The sequence below is a fragment of the Coturnix japonica genome, chromosome 2, assembly GCF_001577835.2.
Source record: "Coturnix japonica isolate 7356 chromosome 2, Coturnix japonica 2.1, whole genome shotgun sequence".
In the NCBI taxonomy this organism is placed as follows: domain Eukaryota; kingdom Metazoa; phylum Chordata; class Aves; order Galliformes; family Phasianidae; genus Coturnix; species Coturnix japonica.
In genome coordinates this window covers 66,878,428-66,904,329 of record NC_029517.1, presented here as the reverse complement: position 1 = coordinate 66,904,329, position 25,902 = coordinate 66,878,428, and the positions used below count along the sequence as shown (strand labels likewise).

Here is a 25,902-nt window from a genome sequence, read left to right as displayed (position 1 = left end):
CTGATTTGAACCGTGTCCCTGGAGCTACACAGACTGTGTGTTGTGTGTGAACTTAATAAGAACTCACCCTCCTCCAGTGGGCTGGGACATGCAGAAGTGGTTGCTTGCTTCACCTAGTTGACTGGCACTCTGGGAAGGGTCTGCTGTTTGTGGAGTGGAGAGAGCAGAGGCTGCTGATATAATTAGATTGATTACCTCTTGTTTGCACGGTGATCTCAGAGTACTTACAGGAAGCCCACTCGAATTCAATTATGACTTGTTAGTGCTGTGTTTGGAAGACAGCAGTCAATGTGACCAAAAGTTAAAGCACACAAAAGCAATGCAGAAGGGAAGGGTTGCTTAGGCACAAGTGTACCTGTGCAGTAACCCAGTGTTCTCGTAATGTCTCATCCTCGTACCTCCTCTATACTTGCAGTGAAAAACAAAAATAACTGTTGATTGTGTCCTGCTTCAGTGTACTTCTGAATCATAACCTTGCAAAAGCATACCTCACCCAGCGGGAATTCAGCAAATCCATTTAACAGGCTTATGGTGCTGAGTGTGAGATGTTTCAGCCCGGCTGGCTGTAACCTGGCATAACCCGGTCTTGTTCATACTGATCACTATAGCGTTAGTGAAGGAAGTTTGTGCAGGAGCTTGGTATTGCATGCAGTTTCTTCATGAAGTGTGTTGTGACCAGGGAGCTAAGCTGATGCAGAAACATGGAGTTGCATTGGTTAGAGTAGTCAAAGAAAAGCTAAACCCCAAAGATCAACTAAAATTAGTCAGCAGTCAAGTACCATCATGCTGTATTTGTCATTCCTGGAGGCTCGGGTTTAGGTGACTTCCTTGGTAGTTGTCCTTCTCTCTGATTTTAGTCCATCCACAATGCTAAAATGGTAATTTCTTCTTTTTCCATCCTCCGCTGCTTACTTGTATTGTCTAAGCCATGAGATTACTGCTGTTGTACCTTTAATGTACTAGGAGTAAAACCTACTGAAAACACTATGATCAGACAGAGCAGATTAATGTCGCCATTTGATTGTATTGTACTAAGCTTTATTTATTGCTCTCTGTGTAGCAGCAGTAGATATTTTAGCTTGCACATATGTGCTGTGATGTTCTTAGTCCCATGACTGCCTTATCTTGTAACAGCCACAATTCATTACAAAAAAAACAACAACAAACACCAAAAACAAAACTGACATAATTGTGACATACAAGAAAAAACAGTCACATTGTATCTTTGGAATTAGCTGCAATGAGTTTATAATGGAAACAGATATTTAGGTTGTGGTTTGTCACCAAAAGTCAGACTCCTATTGCATCATACGCTTCTAACCATTTGAGTAGTCAAAACTGTTGAGGTCACCTAGGCAATGTCTTGCATAGGGAAGAGTTGCATCTAATTTTAAATGTTTTCCCATCTGGAGATTTCTGTTGTTTTCCTCAGAAGGTTGTAGCTTGAGTGAGACTCTCTGCTGGAAGACTCTGAGCTTTGCAGTCAGAGTTCTTCATTCAGTTCCATTATTCCAACGTAACTTCGACTTTTAACACCTCAGTGAGTTCCCTTTAATTCTTTATTTTCTCCTCTTTGGGATCACATTCACCTTTGTTAAAGATTTCTGCACTGCTGTGACGTACATGTAATTTCAGCAGCCACATTGAAAAAAGTCTGTCTAATTAATGACATATGTCATCTTTTGGACTGCATGCAAATGACATTCAGTTAGAGAGCCAGACCATCATGGTGGACAAGCTTGGGGGTGGATAGTTCCTCACGCTTGGGTTCCAATGTAGGTTTTATTCAAATGGTGTGGAAAAAGCAGAGTAGCTGCCTCCATGATGCCTGTGGTTGCAGTCCATCTTCTGATGTGATATTGGTGACCCATCAGAAGTTTTGAACTGTTTAAACCCTATGCAGATTACACTGAATGTGTCAGCAGTGACTGTTGTGGAGCTGGATGGATTGTGAAAGAAGTGTATGCAAGAAAACTGCTGGGACTGCACTGCTGAGGGGTTGTGTTTTCACCCTTTACCACTGTATGTATTGAACAGGATGTGATGTGTTTTCACACTGCTGTGTGAAGCTGGTCTGTGGGACACTGCTGGAACCCATTAGGCCTATTGATCACATCCATATCAGGCAGGAAGACAGTACCTGTGGTTTTCCATCTCTTCAGCGACCAGTTTGGTCTAACGGCTCTTGCCATTCGAGTGGGTGATGTTCTAGTGGTATTTGAGAGCTCATGGAAAAGGGTGGTGAGCAGCTGCTTAAAACTGACGTGCACTCTGTGGAAACCATTTACAGTTCTCTATCCTGTCCTGAAGCTGTAATTTTAAAGCATCAAGGCAGAACTCTATTCTGAGGTCACTCTGGCCTTTTTGTGAGGCTTGCTTAAGTATTTGAGCATGATAAGCTTTATACAAAGAAACTCACTTATTTTGCTCTGTAAGGAAACCCTTATCATGGTTTGACTGGGCATGATATTTCAAATATAAAGATCTTATTAGTGAACACTTTGAGGTTGCTGAAGAAAGCTAGACTAAGTGGGATTCTGCTGAATGTTAGCCCAGCCATATTAGATGCTGGGGACATTTAAGTGGGCTCCCCAAGTTGCACCAATATATTATAAATTGTGTGGACCCATAGCAATAACCTGACTGATGTTTTCCTCGGGGAGGATTGCTGAGGACTGAATGAACAAGGAAATCAAAACGCCTGTACTTTCAGGTATTTGGCCCTGTCTGGACTGGAGTGTTGTGGAAAAAGTCATAGCTGCTGCTCTGTGCAGGAGCAGCATACAGATCCCTGGGGATGTCAGTCTCATGCTCCCACAGGCCTTAAATTCAAGAACAATAAACTGCAGTTCTTGTATTACAAGACCCAAATGTAATGCATGAAGAACATGTGGCACATTAGATCTGGTTCATACAGAAACTTACATCTGGTTTACAGTCTTTGTAAATATGTCATCTTAATGCCTTTCTGGTACCTATCAGCTAGGCTCTGTCTCACTTGCATTACTCAGACCTGACAGCTTATGAAACTCAACCCTGAACTGTAAGACGAGCACTGATGAACTCTGAACATGAGTGAATAATGGTCAGTTTTGTAAGAATTTATTCTCCTGAAATCAATCAGAAGTTGTTGTTTTTTTCCTTAAATTCTTCACTGTCTCCCTAGCACCACTTTAAATCTTTATCCCTGTTTAATGGAGAAACCCCTTTACTTTCTTTATTAGAACAGAATTACATCCAGGTATGTACACCACCACCAAGCTTTGGGTACCCTTCCCCGCAACATGTTACATGGTATTTCTCAGAGTTAGTGGTTTGAAGTTATTAGCCATCTGGTTGTTCTTCGAGACGTTTCTTTCTAGTTTAATTAATACATATTAAATTCTCCTTTAGACAGGTTTCTGAGTAAGAGTCACTTGCTAATACATGAGAGCACGAGGCACAGATACCTGCTGTGCCACAAGGCTTGTGAGTAACTGAAGTGTTGCGTGTCTACCTCTCACTAACTGAATTGCCCAAATTCTTTGGACAAATTAAGCTGGGCTCAGCATGAAACTTGAGAGTGCATGATCCGGTGTGGCTGGTGCTTGCTAGCACTGTTTTGAATGAGAGCACTGATCTTTTAAGTAGCCCATAGAAAGCAGCAGCTTAATTCAGTCAGTGGTACTTGGAGGAGAAAAAAGAATGAATTCCCCAAGGAACTGCAGGCATTATGAAAATGATCTTAAATAACAAAATGATCTTAAGTAACAATACATTCTATTCTAGCTTGGACAGACGCTGAAGACTTTGGGCAGTAAGTGACTAAAAGTCACTGGTCTGTGGGATGCTGAAGTAGTCTGGAATGGAACCAAGGTCCATAGAGGTCTACAAGAGTTGCCCAGTGCATGCAGCCAGCTTTGGCCTGGGTCCTCAGATGAGTTTTCCAGAAATACTCAGCCTTGTTGCTTCTAACTGCAGTCAGAGCAGGGAAGCCAGCACTGAGCCTTCTTGGGCTGCTGGATTGAACTCCCTCTGTGAGTGGCTTAAAAGCATGGAGGGGAGGGGGCGCAACTGCCTTATCAAGTTAGATGCTGTATGTTCTCCCAAGAGCTGTTTTTGCAAGTGGCTTAAACTCAGCTGGGAGTACAATGTGAACTGTATTCCTCTGCCCAGATGTGCTATGCTGGTGGCAGTGAAAGATGTCTGCATAACTTAGTGCAACTTTTTGACTGGATTTGTGAGCTTTTGTGTGGAAATTTCTTAGCTGTCTGTGAGAAGGAGGCTAGAGAAGAGGTTTCAACATTCACGTTCCCTCCTGTGGCTCCTGTTTCATTAACCTGTACCCCTTTTCCTGGGCTCTCTGGCTCCTGTCTTCAGGCTGTCCTTAACTACACTTGAACAGACAGTGAGATTGGTATGGCAGCCTCCATACACCGCTTGAGGGTTGCAGGATGGTTCTTCAGTCACTTCTGAATTCTGATAATTCTTCTAACTGGGAAACAAAACACAACCTAAACACAGTAAAAACAAGAGCAGGCCTTCCTGCAAATATAAGAGCAGGCTGTTCTTTCCCACTGAGGCTATCTGAGCTAGGCAGCCTTTCCCTTCTCATCTTCAAAGCCCTTGATTTAAGGAAGGAGAACAATTATGCAATCAGTAAGGATAATGGCTATTTACTTTTGGAAACAATGGACCTGATGAACCACAAAAAATGGCCTAATTTTCAGAAGCACACTTGCCTTGGAGCAAACTGTCTTGGTTTGGAATGTAAGTGCATTAACTTCGTGAGGTGGTAGAAAGTGACCTTGTGTCACTGAGATTGTCTCTTGAGATTAATGTGGCCAATATCATGGAAGTACATCAAGTTGGAAAACTATGCAAAGATATTTAAAGTAATGAACACATAATAATAATAATAAAACACCACAACTTCATAGTGATTCCAAATTCTCAAGCTTATTAAGACAACTTGCTGTAATCACCTCACTGAAAGTATGGCTTTTCTCTGACTGCAGTAGGATTTTGCCACCAATTTATCGCTGTGTGGAACATAGCTCTCCTGTTTAGACATGGCCACTTAGGTTACAGTATAATTACCGTCTCGGTTAAAATGTGTTGGGGTCTGTGTAGGCAAGGATAATGGGGTGTTATGTACTGATTAGCATATCCTTAAAATATAGGTAGTAATGGTTTGGCTTGCTATGCAAGCTGGCAGTGGTGGGAGGGTAGGACTATTACTGTTCCTTTCTCAGATCTTTTGATGCACCTTCCAACCTGTGTGCCTGCAATACTAAGACCTGTATTGTATCTTCAGCTTGGGCTGAAACTGTAACTACTCTATTTTGAGCAGTTTTGGCATTTATGTAGGTTTATTTTTCAGACTGTGTTCTGAGATTTGTTCCAGCTAACTTTCTGTTCTTTGTTTTTATTTTGCATTTTGACCAACAAACCTAGCTGAAGCTCTTTCCACTTCACTGATGCGTGCAGGAATAGTGTAACTATGAGCACATGTAGTTTTGAGCAGACGCTGCAGTAAAATTCCCTACTGATGCTTTATGCCATTCAGGCCTTTGCCAGTGCTGCAAAGTCACCCAAAAGCCTGGATTAAAAATATCTTGCACAGTCAGAGATGGTTAATCTATGCTTGGTTTATATGCCTGGGAAAGCAAAAAAGTTTTCTTCAGTGGTTGGTTAGGCCTTTGACATTGTACCAGCGGTATGGCCATGCTTTAACCCTCTCAACGTGCAGAAAACAAGGAGGATTTGCTCTATATTTCATTCAGAAGTATCTCCTGAATCTCAAGCTTTCAGGACCACTGATACAGAGGACTTTTGAAAATGGGACAAAGCTTAAAATCATGCTTATTAGAGGTGGAAATTCCCAGGTAAGATTTCTGGATGATTCTCGTTCAGGGTGGTTATTCCGTATGATATTATTATACATGAGCATATGACACAATGAGCTACAATTAGACTTTGCTTTCCTCGTTGAGGAACTTGTGCTGGTTGCACAACAGAAATGCTATTGCTGACACAGCTGTTTGGCTATAAAGATAGTTTTATACTGGTTCAGTTTCTTTCAGTAACAAAAAATGGAATAAGCTATGCTATAATAAACCATGATACCCATATAACTTTTTGCAACAGATGGACTGAGGAGTATGTGAGTGCTTAAGAAAGATTTAAAGAATGACTCTAGATTCTTGACCATGGTTGTTTCCCTTTTCTGTGGGTGTCTACTAATAGGCCATATAATTAAGTCAGGATGTGCATGCTCTGAACTATTTTGTTACAGAATTGCAGGTTTACACCCACGTAGACAAGAATAGCCATGTGGTGATATATTTTGTTTTCTTACTTTTACCTCTTAGCCCTTTTGTACGCAGACTACTTATATCCAGAATAAGCCAATATGCCTGTGGCCATATATTAAATCTGCATTGTGTTACCATACGTTACCATGCAGTATCTACTACTGTTGGGCTATGTATTACTGTATTCTTGGCCCTACCTGTCACATGAGCTGGATTCCACCATACTGGGCACTGTATCAGCACAAAGGAGAAATCTGATTCCATCTCCTGAGGTTCTCATCTTAATAGAAATCAATATATAACAGGTGTCTATAGATAATATGTGGGGGAGAGTAAAGAGAAAAGACAAGCGTTGGTTTATGTACCAGATGTCAGGTGAAAAAGGTGGAGGAGGTGAGCGTAGGGGTAGGAAAGCAAGGAAGTGCTTGTTGGAAAGTCTGATTGTTGGGTAGTAGTAAAAGGCTTCACTGGCAGCAGCAGGAATCGATACCTCCTTGCCAAGTGAGAAATGATAGATAGGGTGAAGATAAGTGATGGAAAGCCTCGAAGCCAAAGATAAGATAAGAAGCTTATGTTTGATGCAGGAATGTGTGGAGAGAGCTGGTGGAGACTGCAGTGAGGGGATAGTGATGGGCTGGGGAAGTGATCTATGCTGAGGCATTCTGGATGCGGGAGAGAAAGTTTCTCTTGACCAGGACTAGAGGAAACTTTGTCACAGTAACAATGGCAGGTTTTGGAAGCCCAAGAAGGGAAGAACACTGTAAAAAGTACCTGCAGGATGTCCCGTCTACTCTGTCTTGCAAAATATGCTAGAATAGGCTTAAAGTGTGTTCTCTACTAGCTATTGCACTCATAGGTACCTTTGTTTGGGAATAAGTCCAGTTTCTGTTCAGCTTAACCCTTTTCTAAGTGAAGCATCAGAAGAGCATCCTGTGGAGCTGAGGAACACCAGGAGCAGCTGTCTAAGCAAGGCCTTCAACATAATCCAGATGTACAGACCTAAGAAGTGTACGTCCAAGCTAACAGCTAAGCAATACAAGGCTGACCTGTGTTGTCTCTGGAATAAAAAGCAACAGGTAGTAAAATCTGATGGGAAGTAAGACATTGCTTCTTCATTGTTGTGCTTGAGCTGAAATGTGGATTTTCTTGGTGAAGTGTCCTAAGGACAGATTAAGAATTCACCAAGTGCTGAAAGTGAGAAGACTGGAAATAGCTGTACCTCTGTGCATTATCAGTTCAGCTATAGCTTGAAACCGTTCGCTAAAATAATTCAGAGATAAGCTGCAGAGGAAGAAGAAAAGCTGCTCAGAGCATTGATAATAGGACCACCGAATATTAGAGGGAATGTTTAGGAAGACATGAGTAAAACAGGAGAAATCAAGTGTAGGTAGCCATAAAAATTTAGACTTTTGTATGTCTCAAGAGACAACCTGAACTAGTGCATTAATGCTGTTGTAGTGTTGTCAGGTCCCATTAGAGATGCTGGATGCTGTATGATTAATACTGTTACAATGATACAGAATATATTCAATCAATGCTTGTATTAGCATTCTCACCGTGGCAAACAATTGAATTCATATTGTGTGCAACAGTAATGAGACAAGAAAGCTATATGGTGATTAATCACTGGCTGCCAATACTGCCACTTGGTGCAGTGTTTTTTTGTTTCTGTGAAAGATATCAGCTGTAACAAAGGTGGGTTTGATAATGTAATTTTTTTTTCTACCTTCCTCAACTAAGTATATTTGGGGGTAGGGTTGTTCAGCGAGCAAGCTACGGCCAATGGGGACCTTCTGCTTTTGATTATATTACAGGCATCTTGCAGCTACCTTAAGTTTTCTATTGCTAAAACTTAAAATAGCAGGATAAGAGTAGTAGGACCTAGGGAAACTATTTGCTAAAGACCAGAACATATGCAGTTTTTTCATAATGTAAACCCTTTTTCTGCATGCTTTTGTAGAAGTGTAATTTTACTGTGAAAGAAGTACTTCACGGTGAAGAAGTAAATAACTGATTTTCAATTATTATATGCCCAACTGTGCTCCTTTTCTCTATACAGGCTGCTTTCCCAGCCAGGTGCTGGCTGGCTGTGATCCTACTGGGGCTTGTATCTTCATATGGGACTTCCTTGCACACTGGACATGGTGCAGCAACAAGATGTATCCTGGTGGTTTGTGGAGGCTGAGGACTATAAGAGTTATCACAGAACATAGCAGAGATCAAGGAGAGTGGTTCTGGAGCTGTTGTGAGAGTAGAATTGTAAGGCTATTCGGGGCAATGGCAGAGGATGCCTTATGTCCGTGGTGTCTCTGGAGAACCAAGGGCCACGTGGCTCCCTTGGCTGTTTGTAATGACTGAGCACTAGTCACTGATATGGCTACATGAGGATTTGTAATTAGCTGGTCCCTATTTCCTATTTGTCCCAAAGGCTAAACAATTTTGTGAGCCTTGTCTCGTGGAGCTTTTTACCCAGCTCTTTTTCCCTTGTTGGAAGCGAGTCTACCTGCTGCTAATGTGGCTGAGGCAAAAATAAAGCACTCTCAAAGAAGGCAATAGCCTGTGATCCTCTCTTTCCTGAGCTTTGCTTTTTCCCCAGCGATTTTGCTGTTTAGGCCTCCTGCCTGCTGCTCTAACAAATGGGGGTTTCTGCCCTTTAGAACGGAGTGGTGTAGCATCATTTAGTCACCTTGTAATTCCATGAAGTATTAAACTGTCAAAGAGGTGAATAAACTATTGGTGAAATCTAAGCTATAAATATTGCTTGATTTGCTATTCTTTTTGGCTGTCTTGTGCAAAGCAGATGTTAAACTGCTGCATCTTTGACAAGATATCAGTTATACTCTGCTTGAACCAAGAACTGGTAGAGAGACCTGTGCTGTATGCAGCATAATACCATTGTGACTGATAGGTATGGGTGAGTTCCAGAAATACTGGCCTAGAAATACAGGATCATATTTAGAGATCAGCTTGATGTGTCAGAGCCATTAGATTGTGATTTGCTTAAGGAACCCCTCATCTTGGATGATCCTTTGTTAGCACACCTTGTCTTTATGAGAGTGATTAGTGTATACAATTAGTGTTGGGTAATAATAATATCAAGTTAGGAGTGCTAATGCCAGTTTATCTAACGTTTCTAACTGGCTTTACATAATCCACTGGCACTTGTAAATGTGAAATTTTGTTTACTTCTTTTTAGCGACATTTGCCCTGTTTTCTCAGTCTGCTACATCAAACAGACTGTCGTAGCTATGGAACATCTGGCTGTTGCTCTCAGAGTACAGAGTATTGTGTTATAGTTTATTTATTTATTTAAAGGTAAAAAGAAAGGGAAATAGATGGATGCCATTCCCTTTACTGGACTCTTGTTCCTGTCTGAGCAAAATGACAGTGGGAACATTCAGATTGAATTCACAAGACTTGTTGCTGGGAACTTGTTTTACAGATGGATCTCTTCTGCTTTTATAAACCTCACAGTGAATACTTCTAAACAAGTAGTGATCACAGAAATGCCCGACTTGTCAAGCAGCAGAAGGAATTGCCTTTGGGAACGCTGGAGGGAATTGGTCAAAAGTTTGGGTTCTGTATTTCCCCAACCCCCACCCCCACCCCACCCATACATTTCTGTGTGTAGACTTTACATCACTTTTTTTCCATAGAGGCTATTTGACTCATATGTCAGGAGACCTGAAGTCATGGGAAGAAAAGCCCAACCAACCAAATCAGTTAAAATGCTATTTATCCCCCAGGACCCAGTTTTTCTTAGATGAGTGAGTCTTCCTCTGAATTTCAACATCTGTTGTTCAGCCTCGCTCACAGCTCGGTAGTGATTTGCTGTTGGTCAGACTTTTGTGAAGCTGTGACAGCAATTGTGGCAGAATTCAGCAGTGACACCACAGCATGTCCTGAGGTTCTCTGAGTCATGTTAGATTCAGGAAACAACGGTATAAATAGAGCTCTCCAAATAGTAGCTTTACATCATCATCATGTGTTTCCAGTCGGGGGATAAATACTTCCTCATTCCAGTGGTTATATCACTTTTCCAGACCCTCTCTAAAACTAAATATAGTCATGGAAAGTGTCCCTGCACATGTAAACTAAAGCAGCTGAGTCATTTAAGGCCCAGGGGAGTTGTTGAGAATATGCTGTGTCATCCATTGCTAACAGACACAAGGGGGAACCATTAGTAGTAAGAAGGAAGTATATGGTCTTCTAGCTGAATTGTGGGCTTGGAGATCAGGAGTTCTGTTGCATATGAACTAGACTTGTGGAGATAACCATGTCCATTTGTTTGTCTGTTGATACTGAAGTGACGAAGCACAGCCCATGACCAAGACATCCAGCTCCCTTCTATGTAGAGGAGGTTGTGGAATCCCCCAGCAGCTACGTGACACCTCTAGTCACCTGTGTGTCTACAAACCACACTCCACTTGCCAGTGGAGTTCCATTTCAATAGAATAGTAAGGAAGCAGAGAGACCTCTTGCACCTGATTTTGATTGCTACTGAACACATGCCCTCCTTGTGTCACTCAGTACACCTCAAGCATCAGCACTGTTGGGCCGCTCCTGGAAGCGTTGATTGTAACTTTGCAATTTCCCATTCATTAAGAAAAGACAGCAAATTGGAGCAAGAGACATTACAGATGGAATAAGATGCAATCGTGTGTTTAAGCCCTGTGCAAAGGTCAGTAGTATCTGCGAGACTGAAAGAACTAATGCAGGGGCCATCTCAATGAGAAACTGCCCTAACACCTCATACTGTTGCAGGGATAGCTGCTTGTTCCCCTGCCTTAATGGCACTATAATTACTAACCACTGCAGAATCTTGCTAGCTGTTCTTGCAGTGCAGTCTCAGAAGACAAATAATAAGCACTGTACACAGGCCGTATTTCAGAATGAGGGGATGGTTCCCTTCCAATCTTTGGATGTGGAAATACAGGAAGAAAATGACTGCTTAGGCCTGTAATTTGCTAGATGGCTGCAGAAGCTGGTAGTCCATGGACAGCATAGCTCTGCGATGCTGGCAGCACCACTGTAACCAGGGGGGATCAGCCTTGCTCTGTGCTAGGCTTTCTGAAATCCCTTTACCTCAGTCTCTATACCAGAGAATTGTACTCTTTTAGTTACATGACTGAATATTTTGTATATGCCAAAATGGAAAGCTGCTTCTGTAGTTGTACGCCATAGCTTGCAGATGTAAGAACACGTTTTTGTGGGAAAAGCAGCTGTCAGGTGACACTTCAGTCTTTAGAGAAAGAATCAAATGCATCCTGCATTTACAGTTCAGGCCTCGGTGCGTTACAATCAATGTAAACCCTTCTCATAATTAATTTGGATCTGGCAAACACGTATCTGTAAAGCATATTTGGATTTATTGAGGATATTTCTGATCTTTTGATTTTTTTTCTTCACAGACAGCGGGAGCTCATTCACCAGTTTCTGAAATGCTGCCTTGCAGAGCTGAGAGGTGCCATTTGTCAGAAGGCACAAAGGAGCACTTGCCCATGCTCACTGCATTAAGGCAGGGAGCAGTTCTCATGCTGTTATTATGGGGAAATTCATGGGTAGGTAAATGGTAATTTTCCAAACCAGAATTTGGCACAGCAGAACTAATTTATTCTTCCTCTTGAACAAAAACAGTACAGGGTTTTGATCGGGCATAGTGATTTGACCTCTGTGAGATCCAGCAGGAAACAAATTGGGGAAAAAGAAAACACAGCAGCGGCTTTGCCTGCAGTTCCTACTTTTTGCTCTAAGATGCTTACCAATATTTGTGCGTTATGTAGATGCTGAAATGAAAATTGGCTTCCTCTTCAGCTCTCAGGTTGCCATGTCTCTTAATCAGTCTGTGCACAGCATGAAAAGGTTTACTGTGCATGGGAAGCAGCTAAGCGCTTCAGACGCAGAGAGACTGGGAACCGGACAACAAAGGCTCCTTGTGAATCGCCAAGAAATACTTTCCTTATAGTAACTAAACAGAAAAAATAATGTTAGTGCAAATGCGGCACTGCTGTGTTCAGCTGGCAGAGTCCTGCTCAGTCTCACAGTGAAGATGTTTTTATTCAGTTTCCCTTTCAGTGCCCTGCATTCTGGCCCAGGTCATGCAGTATGTGGGTGCCTGGGAGACACCCCCACTTGCACACTGATGCCCACGGACCTGGTCTGTGTCCAGAACAGTCTTGGAGGGTTTGGCATTTATTTCTTCTGTCTTGTTAATCTATGTCAGGCTGCATTTGCAGCCTCTGCATGGTATTCCTCTTTGGTACATACTTTCTCTGTCTCCAGGGCATCACTTGTGGAAGGAGACATTGCTTGGCAGGAGCTCAGGGAACACAAATATTTGGGACTCTAATGGTGAACTGTGTTTCTTTTGATGTTTGTTTGTTCTTTAGAAATGTCCATGTGATACAGGGGCTGACGGGATGTAGAAGCATATGATCTGGTCAGCCCTGGATTACGGTAGCTTTTGTAAAGCATTTTAGCCTTGAGCAGTATTCATCCTCTTGCCTTTTCTGGTTGTACAAGAGGAAGGGACATTTGCTGCAGGCCAGACTTAGAAGGTCAGTAATTTAAACTAGTTAATTATTTATTTTTCTGTGGCATCTGTAGGCTCTCTTCAGGACCAAAAAAAACTGTATTTGAAGTCTGTAAATATACATGTTCCTTTCTCTTGTGACCTTATTGAGCACAAAGACAGGCCAGGAGGAAGTTGTAACGAAAACAGTTAAACAGATTCGGTTGAATCTTTATGAAGAAACATATTCTGATACTAGAAGAAAGAATTAGTGGGAAACCTTCCAGCCATTCTACGTAGGTGGCATATATTTTTATCATTAGAGCATTTTTGGGTCAGTGAGTTCAGAAAAGTCTGTGAAGCAAAGCACCTCATCCATTCATAGAATCATGTGGGTTAGAAAAGATCTCTAAGGTCAACTAGTCCAGCTGTCATTCAAACAGTGCATGCTTGATCCAGGAGGTTACTTTGGTCTGTTTTTCTGACTAGAGCAGCCTCAGTGTGAGCCCTGGCAAGAGACTTCTGCAAGCAAGTCACAGAACAAAACACTCAAGAGCCCTTTTCTCTATGCAGCTTCTGGAGAAAACCTTTTGTTTAAACAAAGGGAACCAAGCCAGTGGTGTCTGGAAGGACTTAGGCTTCAAACTGAGATGAAATCACTTTTGATTCTATCTGGAAGATACATTCTGGGAGCAGAAGCGAGCATCTTAAGGAACTGTGAGATGGAAAGAGTGGGTGGTGACAAGTGTAGCATGGCATGAGAGGATGGCAGCTCTTTTTTATACTCCAATAGTGATCTGAAGGACCGAAGGAATGTCTCATACCACTACTGACAGACACAATCTGCTGAGAATTGAGTCAATTTAAGAAAAACAAGCTGAAAGTTTTGCCCGTGGCAGGTAATTTTGCTTTGTCAAATATTGTATTTTCACTGTCTTGTCACATGGGAGCCCACTGTGAGCACTGTGTATTGCCATAAAGGTGGAAAGGGAAAAACAACTCCTTTCACAGCTCACATGATTTGTCACATTTTTCTATTTTTAAGATAACTATCTTGCCAGTGTTGCTGTACACAAAAGCCCTGCACAGGTTTTTGGGAGATAGGCTGGTAATGCATGCAATGGTATTAAATTCAGAAACACCAAATGGAAAGAACGGAAAAGGAGAAATGACATCATTAAAGGTGTAGGATTGTGGGCTTCTTTCAGTAGAGGGTAACAGGTAGTGGATATATGACCTACAAACATAAGTAGCTTCATACCCTTGTTGCTACTCAGGATAAAACCTGCTATGATTTCCTGAAAGCCTGCATGGAGGTGGCTGAATGAAACCCACTTATTCTTTTGTACACTGTGTAGACACAGCAAGTGGATGGGGCCTGCACAGGAAGGTGAGGATGGGGTGGTAGAGAGAGGCACCAACAGTAGTGATTGGAGAGGCAATGGTAAATATCTTTTGCAGTCTATCTCGCTTAATAAATAGGATAAAACTAATGACTAAGATTGCAACAAAAAGACATCTTATGGACATGTGGTTGAACTTGAATGTTTTCTTCTGCCTACAGCAAATCATAAAAGCTTTACAATGTAAACATCAGCATATCCCTGTTCACTGCAGCAGAGTTGGACTGGATGCCCTTTAAAGGTCCCTTCCAACTCAACAGTTCTATGATTGTATATCCCCCCTTTTTCACTTTATTCCTTGGTAGTAGTGGGCTATATCAAGAAGGTTCAGTAAGACTTGATTCTTTAGGGGAAGTCAAGAATAATCCCAAGGAAGTCAGATTTTTCCCTAGAGTTCAAGCTGCCGAGAGGTCCTAAGGGACTAGTCAGATTCACAGAATGCCCTGAGATGGAAAGTGCCCACAAGGGGTCATCGAGTCCAGCCCTTGGCTCCACACAGCACTAACCAAAACTAAAACCAGATGTCTGAGAGATGTCCACGCACTCCCTGAACTCCAGCAGTCTGTGTCCAGAACTCTGCCCTGGGGAGCCCATTCCAGGGCCTGACCACCCTCTGGTGAAGAACCGTATCCTAACCCACCCCTGATGCAACCCTTGGGTCCTGTTGCTGTCGCCAGAGAGCAGATCTCAAAGCATCAGTCACTTTGTTAACAATCTTACTAAGTTTGCAAGTGTATTTGGGCTGGTTGAGAAGTGTTTTAGTGACATATTGAGTCATAAACTTCTTTAAGTTTTTGCTGTTTTGGGCAGTATTTCCGCACAATAGGACAAGGCTGCTTGTTCGATTTTAAATAACCTTTATATTCAAAAGCAATGAGATGTTTCTTTGATTGTTCTTATTGTAACACATAAAAACAAGTACAAGCCAGTAACCTGCACAGGATTAAGATGATCCAAGCTAGGATGAATCAGAGTTTTCCAGTTATGTAGGTCACACTCTTTTCACAGATGACTCACAAGCAGTCTCGTCTTTGTTGAGGCTTGGGGTCTTAGTGGATTTGACAGTCATGTTCCTCAGCGTGAACAAATTGGCTTTGCATGAATGGTCATAAGATCAAATTATACATGGAGCCAAAATGTTAAGATCCATTTAATATACAGACAGAAAACAAGAGGTATAACTTGAATATGATTTTTCCTAAAATTTAAGCTCAGGTTTGCTAAAGCCCTTTGTTTTTGCAGTCCATTAGACTCCTGCTGGTCTATTCTTTGCCTTTAGTATTGTGTCAGGAGATTAGATGCAGGTAAAAGATAGCTAAAATAAGAAGGAGCAGGGCCTGACAAAATTACTCTTCCTGTTGCTGATGTCTGTCATTACTATAGAAGGCCACTAAACATAAAACAGTTTATTTGGAGGATGTTGGTTTATACAGTGTGTGTACAAAGACTTTATGTCTTATGTCAGGTCATTATTACAGTAGAAAAACAGCAGCGATGGAGTCAGCGAGGCAACTGCTCTTCCATGCCATCTGGCATCTGTTGAAGTCCCTTCTCAGTGTCCTCCTGTGCTTATTGTTCAGAGCATGTGAGCTCCAGGCCTTGCAGGCATGTTTGTAATTACTGTTCCTAGTGTCATCCTGATGCTGCTTGCTGCACCATGGAGAACGTGTTCCTGCAAAGCCAGGCTGTCGTGGACTGCTTAAGGGTAGCTCTGAACTTTCATCAGGCTACTATGTTATATGCCTGTCTCCTTGTACAATGATAAAAGCAAATCTCGTAGGAGGAGGGGGTGAGCACTGGAGCAATTACAGAATCACAGAATTGTAGGGGTTGGAAGGGACCTCTAGAGATCGAGTCCAACCCCCCTGCCAAAGCAGGCTCCCTACACCATATTGCACAGGTAGACGTCCAGTCGGGTCTTGAATATCTCCAGAGAAGGAGACTCCAACAGTACATTTTAAAACACTAAGAAAATGGAATTTTGTAATATGTTTGCTATTTTGTATGGCAAGTGTGAATGATGTGTTACAGAAGATACAAAGATAGGATGGGTCATAATAGCATAGCACTACCTCACAGTTTCTGAACAAAATTGCTTAACACATGGTCCCAACCCTGCAAACTTTTCCAGCTGTTGTGTTGCCAAGGACAGTCACATGCATTTGCAGGGGCTATTCATGATCGTATGCAGCATTGTTGTATCTGAACCCACTATGCTTATTTATGTGTGTTCATACATATGTGCATATAGACATAAGAGGTGCTTTGTTTTTTGATAGCCCTTATATTTTTCCAGTGTAATTGTCAATGCCTTAAAAAGGAGAAAGGGCTTACCTCTGTAACTCAGAAATCGTAGCTAAACTGAGAGAATGTTTTACACAGGTTAAGATTAGAAGTGAATCTGAAGGTGTCTAAGCTTGGCCACGTGGGTAAGGATCAGTCTTGTAGTAAGAATTACTTTTTCCAAGTTTCTTTATATCATTGCTCCCTGCAGATGGAGGGCTAACCCTTGAAGGCTGACTTTGCATAATAAGCAATGTCATGGCCGTCTTCCCTCAGGAACAGTAAAGAAATAGCCCATTTTCTTGCTGAGTGATCATTTTTATATGAATTTCAACCCTTATGTCCTCCAAATGCTGTTTGCGTGTTTTGAACCAGGTTAGTTCTGTGCTGGTTCTGGTAGGTGATTAGTTGAAAAACTTGGAGAGTGCAGCTCATGGCAGAGATCAGCTGTGATCTTTTACCCCCTTGACCTGTGTTGGGAGGATCTCCATGTTTTTTTTGATTGGAGGGTATAAATAGTGGAGGATATAAAATCTGATCTTCCAATTTTCAAGGGGAAAACCAAAAAAAAAAAAAAAAAAAAAAAAAAGCATTACCTGTGAAAGGCATTGCATTACAGGTTGGCACTCTGAATCTTTTGTGTGCAGGGGAAATGACAATATAAATCAATATGTAGTTTGAATGTCAAAATTTTCTATCAAGATAATAAGAGCGTTAGTACACAGTCAAAATTAAGTCTGATAAAAATTGCCCTGTGAATCAGATTTCAATCTCAAAAAGAGCAACACTTTTTCTGGGGTAAATACGGTCCACTTTGGCATCTTCTTTGTGTCATTTTTCTGCCTTTTCTTACTTCATAATGAACAACAGTGAAATATTATGAAACATAATCCATCCAAAAAGCTACATGATTTTCTGGCTTCATGGTGCATCTGCACTCCCTTGCAATTTGAAGTTTGTCTGCCTTCCAAAAGTGGCATATTTCATCCATGACTGTTGCAAAAGCTGCTAACCATACCAACAGACTTGTGTTTCAGCCATTTTCCTTATATTTTTAAGTCAAGTCGTGTTCAGGAATTTTCCAGCCCCCCTGTCTTCATAGTACAGCAACACTGAGATTTCATCTCCTGGGATATCAGCTGTCATCACTGAGTCATTGAGAATTGAGTTTGATGATATCTACCCAGTCCTTAGTGAAACATTTGCTCGTAGGACCATCTGCCCCTTTAATAGAGTTCTCATTTCAGCATAGCTTCAATTTCTGCAGCAGCTGCCCATTGATAATAAGTCAGATGTAGAGATGTTGCAAAGAACAGCAGAGCCTGACTGCAGTGCTGTCATTAACTTCAGCTGGCTCTGACTGTACGGCATCTCCCCAGCTAAAGAAATAGCAATTGTATAATTCTCTGCCTGATCCACCCTTCAGATTTCTTCTTGAAATCTCTCCAGCAAGGAGGGCGAGTAACACAACAGCTCAGACCAAATGCCTTTTTCATGGCTTCCATCTACAGTTAGCATCTTTCCATTCCTGTTACAATGTGTTTTTAGATTGACTTGGCTAACTCAGTTGAAAACATTGGCAGACATAGGAATTTACCACTTAAATGTGGGTTAGCAATTCTGAATTCTCTTTTTAGGCTTGATTTTGAGCTCGTACTCTCTGTTCAGTTATTGGAACTTACCAGACATCTGTCTTTCAGTTGTTCAGGTGAGTATACCTGCTGCTCCAATACAGGTCTGAGCTGTCAAGCTTATAGCTCCCCTGGAGGATCGAGACTCACAGTGACTCTTGTAGGCCAAGAAGAACTGGTACAAAGGCTGTGTGCTTTAGGAGGTAGGCATCCTGTAAGCACAGCTGAGAAGAAAAGCCTGTGGATGTCCTCTGTGACCAGGCATGAATGTGCCAAATAGGCATTATGAAACAGTGCAGCTCAGGAAGCATCATTCTTACTTTTTGCCCATTAGCCTCAGATCTGAGAAATGCAAATTAACTTTTCTCTCCTGCTGTCGGTATCTGTGTCCTTTTGTGGAGGCCTGTCTCAATTAACTTTAGACTCTGTTTAGGCATCTGGTCATTACTGGTCTTTGTAGATGGTAGAAAGATGGGCACCATCCTGGAATACGTGCCTAGATTAGATAAGGTAAATAGCCTTCCAGTTGTGTGTATTTCTATCAGCTGAATCCAGAGGAATCCCAGATGTTTGGTTTAGACTAGATACTTAAACTTGCAATGGCAGAAAGCAGCAGAAATGAATCCAGGGCTTGTAGTCTCCCTATGCCTCTCTTCACTGATTATACAAATCTTTAATGATTATCTGCTGCTTTGCAGGATGTGGTGGCTGGTAATGATGAAAGTGCTTGGAGATTTCGTAAATGACTAAGTGAGCTTTGCGAAAGGGAAACCTACCCCAAATAAAGTGACGGTGGCAAAGTGTAAAGTGGTAAAGTGGGTAAAAAAGTTCTATCCTCCTCCCAAACAACTAGGTTTATAAAATTCATGAAGTAAAAAGCACACAGCTTCTGTGGTTAGAGCAGTAATTGTGTATTTATTGTATATATAATGTTAGGCAGATGTGCCACTTGCTTCCTGCTCTTTTAGGAACCTCCTTGTGAGAGGGTCTCATACCCCCGTCTACCATGGGTTTGTGAAAAACACAGTGATGCTTTCTCTCTGCAGGAGGTATGGCTAGATTCTTACTGCCCAGCTGCTGGGGAGCTGGGTTTCTCCTTGGCCAGGTCTGACCACATGAGCTGAGGGAGAATCACCATGAAAGATCCTCAATGCTTGGTGCATTGTGCAGAGATGGGAGTTAGAAAGTGTTTGAGCTTCTCCTAGGGGGATCATTTAGCCCAGCAAGGTAGTGAGGAAGGTGTACCACCGTCTGGTTTAGCTCAGTATCCCTCTTACTGAAAGGAGTATGAAGTTACTGCGGTATTACCTAAGGGATTTTGCTGATCTGTTTCATACCACCTGACAATCTGGAAAGACTTCAAAGAGGTTATGCAGTGAGATGCCTGGTATGCCAGATAAGACCTGCTTAGTCAGCATTACTTGATTTTTCTTCAAGGTTGGGTTTGTGTTGGATTGGTAGAGTCAGGGGAAAGTCCTTTAGTGAAAGAGTGGTGAGGTGGTGTTACAGGGTGCTCAAATAGGCTGTTGGATACACTTTCCCTAGAGATGTTTAATGCTGGGTTGGATGGGGCCCTGAGCAATCTGATTTAGTATTTGATCTAGCAGCTGGCAACCTGCTTGTGGCGGAGGAGTTGGAACTTCATCATCTGTGAGGACCCTTCCAATCCAGCCCAAGACATCATGTGATTTTATGATTCTGTGATTCTCATCCACCACAGCCAGATGCACTGGCCATCTCTGAGGCACTATTTGAACTCAGTTTCACTTGTCTGGAGAAAAAAATCTTTGTTTTAGTGTGAGATTCAGTGTGTAACAGTAAATCTTTATTTGTTTGTTTATTTGCTCTGCTTTTACCTATTCTATCTTGCTCAGTTTTCATCAGGAAAATTGTTAATTTCCTGATAGATTACAAAAACCACCCATGGCCTCAAACTTGTGTGTTTGCACAACTCTACTACCAGCAGGACATGACTCACAGTTAATATGAACGGCTGGAAATGTTTTCCCACTCCTTTGTGTTTGTGCTTATTGAGAGAACTGGGGAATAGCATTAAGACTCTTAAGTGCTTTTCTCTAAGAATGTAGTACACTGGTTCTCAGTTGTGATACAAACACGTTGCTTCCCTGCAGGCAGTTTGCATGCTTTATCCCTGAAGCGGTGCTGCCTCCTTGAATGAGTGATGTGGCAGTTCTCATTATTCCTCAGTACATTTCTGGTAGGACATCTCCAGTACATGCTACACAATGAGAATGGAAGCATGTGTTCACTCATAGGTGCATGTCACACTTAGGCTGCCAACAGCTGCCTTCAAAGAGGCTGTCAGGTTTTCTGATGCTGGCACAGCTGGGGTTGCTTTGAAGCTGCGTGTGGTACACACGGCACCCTTCCCAAGTGCATCACTCCTAGATGTTTCTCACCTTCCTCTGGAGAACTCTACATCACAGAAGAGAACCCCATCGCATTGTAGGTAGACAGCCTGGAGTGTGTGGAAGGAAGGAAGCCCTCTGATTTTGAATTGTTCGTCTTTCCATCTCGCTCATCTATACATGTTAATGTACATTACAAAGAAACACCTTAGATTCCTTTTTAAATAAAAGTTGTAGATTATTTCCTAGTCTTTCACAGCGTACCTGTACTATAATTACACTTACCTGTTTTCCTGTTACGCACTTTGTTACATCACTGGGTCTTTATCTGGGGTGGGGAGCTGGGGAATGTGAACTCTGAACTGAGATTTCCTCCCATTTCTCTGTCTTAACTGGACTGAATGCTTGCGGGATCTTGCTGTTTAGAGTTTGGCCATACGTTGAAACCTTCTGAGATCTCTGTGACTGAATAAGTCAGCTCTAGAGTTTGGCTTATGGTCATAATTTTTTGTTTTATTGTTTATTGTATTTCTAATGCAGTGATGTAAAATCCTTTCTGAAAAAGGGTTTAGGTCAAGCTGAAAGAATTAGCTATTAAATATAATTGATTTTGTATTACATAACTAGGACTATTTTTTAAAGACAGCCTTTAAATATTTGGTGACACATTTTCCTCTGTAACTCGAAGATTAGTATCTTGTATTGGCTGATTGTGTGAGATCATTTGCCAGCATACAGAGGTTGCCAGTTGTTTTCTTCCCGTCTTACCAGGTTTGGCTCTCCACCACATCTGTAATCAATGCTTGAATATTCTATCTAAATGATGGTCCAGCTCCCTGCAGCTAGATGCTGTTCACTGACTTCTTCTAACAAGCTGCTTTGTTGTCTGGGATACTATTCAGCCTTTCTTGGATTAGGCAAGATGGATCAGGCAAGGGCCACATTTTAGCATAGTTTTCTGATTACTGCTTATACTGCTTACCTCTTTGCTTGGCACCCTGTGTGTTGACTGGCACGTCTGCAAGCTCAACCTAAAGCCCTTCCAAGTCAGAATAACAACATTTAGTAGAAGAGAATGGAACAGCAGCCCTTCCTGCTCTTCCTCTTTTTTTGCTTTATTTTAAAAAATATTTCTTTCATTCTTTTTCTGAGATATCTGCCTTGTCATCATGGTATGTCGTGTTGCAGTACATTGTGCCTGCAAAGGTAAAGGCATATTTTACTAAAGAGCCATCGCCATTAGTCTTGAGTCGTGATACATCCTTGAGCTGGATTCAGACAGTTCTGTAAACAGCAGAACAAATGAAACTTAATTCTCTCTACATTTTTATTGTTATTTATTTATTTTAATGTGGGATTACTGAGCATGCTAAAAAGTCACATAATACCCAAAGCCTGATCCCACTGACTTGTATTTTTTTCTGTGAAGATTCATTTCTTTAGTCTACAATTCTTACCTTCACTGTTTAAGGGTTTGAATGAATGAAACTCTATTAAAATCTGGCATATAGCTCAATTGTAGACATATGAATGTTTTATCCCAAATGTTTCCCAAATGGATTGGTGAGTGTGAAAAAGGCCGCTATACCAGATGCTATAAAGTTCACTGTGAGTTGAAACCATTCCTAAGATGAAGCATTGCAGTTGCAGAAGCAGGCAGGCACAAAATTCTATGTACTGACTCCAGATGAAACCATACAGTGAAGAGTATGATTTCCTCAGTGGGGCTGACCAGTTGCATTCTTTCTAATGCTTCAGCATGGTAAAGTGGTCTAGTGTAATGACTGCAAGAGATCTAGTTTTTATGTGGCTAAAATGTGCCCAGAAGCCCAGCATTGTATAAGTGATACTTGGCCATATGGCAGGAACGAAGCATTGCTAGGAGCTGGCTGCTGAGATAAACAAGTGTTTGATGTATCACCTTCTCACAGTATGCCCAGTACTGAAGATAGGACCTAACTGTGTTAATTCTGTTGGGAGAAATAAAATGCACTGAATGCAGGTCCAGGATGATGCTAAGGGACAGCAGGTAAATGGCTGAGAACCCTTAGCTGTGAGCCAAACTGGTAGGAAGTTATCTGTGAGCACTCAGAGAAAGGCAAGGTTGGTTTTAATAGGATATGATATTCCTTTTCCTTCCATAACCCTCACTGGGGGGCGGTTGAGGTAACAGATTGTTTAGTACGGAAAAGAGGAGGCTCAGGGGAGAGCTTCCAGCTCTCTAAACCTGCCTGAAAAGAGGTTATGGCAAGGTGCAGCTTCCCCTTTGGACAACCAAAGGGTTGCTCCATGCCTTGAAGCTTTGACATCCTCCTAGAGATAGTGAAGCATGTTCTGCTTCCACTTGTTAGGTGCCTTAATAGGGGTTTATTCAGGTTTTTTTCTGGGGAGCACAAATGACAATTTCGTGGTCTGTGGCACAAGTAAAGTCAGCCAAGATCCTTGCAGAGATTTCTCCTGTAACCATAATCAATAAAAATTATTTTTGGAAGTGCATTTGGAATACTTTGAGGCAGAAGCTGCCAACACTGCCTGGTATGCTAATTGTATAGAAGGCAGTAATGTTCTTTTTAGGTACAATTTGTGCTAAAGGGAGTAAACCACTTACATCTAGAAAGTAGAAACGAGACCTGAAAGATACAGCATTTTAGTGCACTTAGGTGATGAGAACTGGACAGCAGAGCTCTGCACCTTTCTGTAGCCATCCTCTGTTCTCTCAGTGGGAGGCTGGATCCCCTCTGTAATTCCAGTGCTTGACAGAAAGCGTAAACAAGTGAATAAAAATCATGTAACACGAAAATGTTGTTAAGCTAAGGTAGCAGTGATGTGGCTGTCTGCATATTTGCATGGGAGCAGTCATTAATCAAGCTGTTCCTGAGGCTCATTTGTTTCCTCCCCTGGTAATTGCTTCCATTTGGCAGCTGGAGGTGCTTCCAGCACTGAGACGGATGGAAGGGGGGGGCTGCAGGATTGCTAAACCTCTGCTAGGTCATTGGTGTGAATGACAGCTCTTGCTCGATATGTTTTTTCCTTCTAGCCTTTTTCAGCAATTACCAAAACTGTTAGTCTATTTAGACAAGAAAATCTTGCTTTTAGATTATGGACTGTAAAACTTTTCCTTCCCCCCAGTCAATCCTTTTTTCATTTTCTATGTTCTGTATAACATATAATATTGTAACCTTTATTCCTGGCTTCATACAGCCAATGAATTAGCTTCTTTTTTGCCTTCCACCCTTCTGTGAAATAGATGTTTCGTTACCTATCCTCAAATTTTCCTGTGCAACCGACTCACTTCTTAAAGCAGATGTGCGTGTCACAGCTGATATTTTGTCTGGATGCGCTCATTGCTTGATGCGCTTTGGAGGGTAATTTGCACAGCAGCAAAAACTCTTCAGTGCTGCACTGAATGTACGAGCTGGGAACATTTGCTTTCTCTAAAGGAATCATCGGTGCCTTTTCTGAAATGGAAGCAGAAGAACAAGAGTTGAGCAAACGTTGGCATCACTTTCCATCTGCGGGGTTTTCTGACCAGGTGACCAGATTCCTATTTTGTTAATTCTCACTTTGGAAGAGATGATTTTAGATGAGTTCAAACAACAACGGCAACAACAACAGAAGCCCTGGACCATATGGTTGGAGAACAAAATATTCTCTGTAGACTGAAGAGGGCTGGTTTTGTTGAGAACAAACAACACGGTTTTGTTCCAAAGGATAACCCAACTGGATGTGACTCAGAAGGGAACCATCCAATTTTCTATGAAGCCCAGCTTCTTCTCAGCGTCAGAGAGCCAACTAAAATCTGCTGTGTTGAAAAACCATTGGCATCAGCACAGACATGTGCCTCGTTCACCCGCAAGTATTGTAACATCAAAAGTAATTGTATTAAGGGAAGCCGCACCCGTAACAGTAAAGATAAGGCTTGTCCAAGCTAGAAAAACTTGCATTGGTGTGATGACATCCTACAGATAATCATACAGAAATGGAAAACTCCTCTGCTAACAGGGCTGCTTCAGTGCAAAACGGAGCCTGCAACAAAAAGGCTGTGCCAGAATGTTGCCATACTTTATATTCTGCCATGTCTCCAGGACAAACACTAATGGCACAGTTTAGATAAAAGCGTTTTTGAAACTAAGTGTATGTACAGTGGACAAAAACTTACTGAAGGAATCTGTGTATCCAGTCAGCGCACAAAATGCATGCAGTTGTTTGGCAGTACGTATGTGAAGTCCCTGAAGGTCAAGCAGCTTGTTATCTCCTGATGAGCTCCAGCCCCTGCTCTGCACCAAGTTACCTTGCAGTATGGTAACGTGTGGCTCTGGCCAGACCCATGGGGCCAAATCTCTCCTGAGGTAGCAGTGCAAACGGAGCAGGCAGCACTGAGTACACAGATAACATGGTGCAAAGGTACACTGGCTGTATTTTCCTGGGCAATGATCTTCCATCTACTTACTATTTCTGACCTTATGTTGTCTGATACAGTTTCCCTTCATCTCCAAAAAGATGAAGACCCATCAGCAGATATTTCTCGAAAGATTAGGAGGGAGGGAACACGTACATACTGTTCAGTGTTAACATGCCCTTGCAAACTAAGGACACCTTCAGTAAAATAGCCCAGGTGGCCTGGAAAACTGATTTGGACTTGATTGCATGCTTCCCTTAACTTCTGCCAGCGCATATAGCCTTGGGGGCAGAGCCAGGTCTTGTAATGTCCCTGGCAGAAGTGCATACATTTGCAGGGGCAATGCAGCATTTGATAGGAGATGCTGACTGCAGCAGTTGAAACACCCTTTTCGTACATGCTGCTGCTTGAACCTAGCTTCCCACAGTACTGCTTTTGAATAAGGCTTGCCTCATGAGAAAGCACGAAAAGTTCTTTAGGCACCCACCTCTTGCTGCATCGAGTCACTGGGGTGAACTTTTGCCTGCAGCCAGTTGCCCACAGATAAATCAGTGGGTTTGGCACTCTGCTTCTGGTTACGTGGGGTAAATATTAACTCTTAGTTGGAAGAATAGAAGGTATGTTGCAAGTAAATCTCTTGCACCCTGAGCCTAACTCTCCAGTGTATACACTGGTGACACCTACCTCAGCTTGGCCCTGCAGAACCTGTAGCGCTGAGGCTGCCAGGCTGGTGGTCTGTCTCTCCATGGGTGTAACTATGGCCAGCTGGTGTTTCCATTTAGTTTTGAAGGAGTTTTTGTCATTTCACTAAGGAGAGGCACTTCCAACAGTGACATAACTGAGAATTTGGGATTTTATTGTTGTAATTTATTGCAGCGCATGTTTTGGTGCCCTCCTTGCCTGTACGTTGCCATGTTCTTTTCCGTATGGAAGGGTTTTGCAGGAGGAGGAAGGAAAATATGCTGTGATAATAAGTGGGATTCTTTAATTTTTTAATATATATTTTAATT

General features: G+C 42.0%; 1 protein-coding gene and 1 long non-coding RNA gene across 4 annotated transcripts in view; one reads left to right on the top strand and one right to left on the bottom strand.

Annotated features, from left to right (window-relative positions):
• GFOD1 (glucose-fructose oxidoreductase domain containing 1) overlaps positions 1-25,902 on the top strand; it is a 57,621-nt gene that overhangs the window by 13,327 nt on the left and 18,392 nt on the right. The window contains exon 1 of one of the 3 annotated variants that reach the window (XM_015854707.2): positions 11,754-11,857. The exons of the other annotated variants lie outside the window; for them this stretch is intronic. Within the exon in view, the coding sequence (XP_015710193.1) occupies positions 11,842-11,857 (16 nt within the window). The 5' untranslated portion in view covers positions 11,754-11,841. Of the gene's footprint in view, positions 1-11,753; positions 11,858-25,902 lie in introns of those variants that run through there. 3 annotated transcript variants of the gene reach the window in all.
• LOC116652910 lies at positions 23,140-24,785 on the bottom strand. Its single transcript, XR_004306116.1, has 3 exons — positions 24,653-24,785; positions 23,786-23,951; positions 23,140-23,245 (listed from the first exon to the last, which is right to left on the bottom strand). It is a non-coding gene; the product is annotated as an uncharacterized LOC116652910 (long non-coding RNA).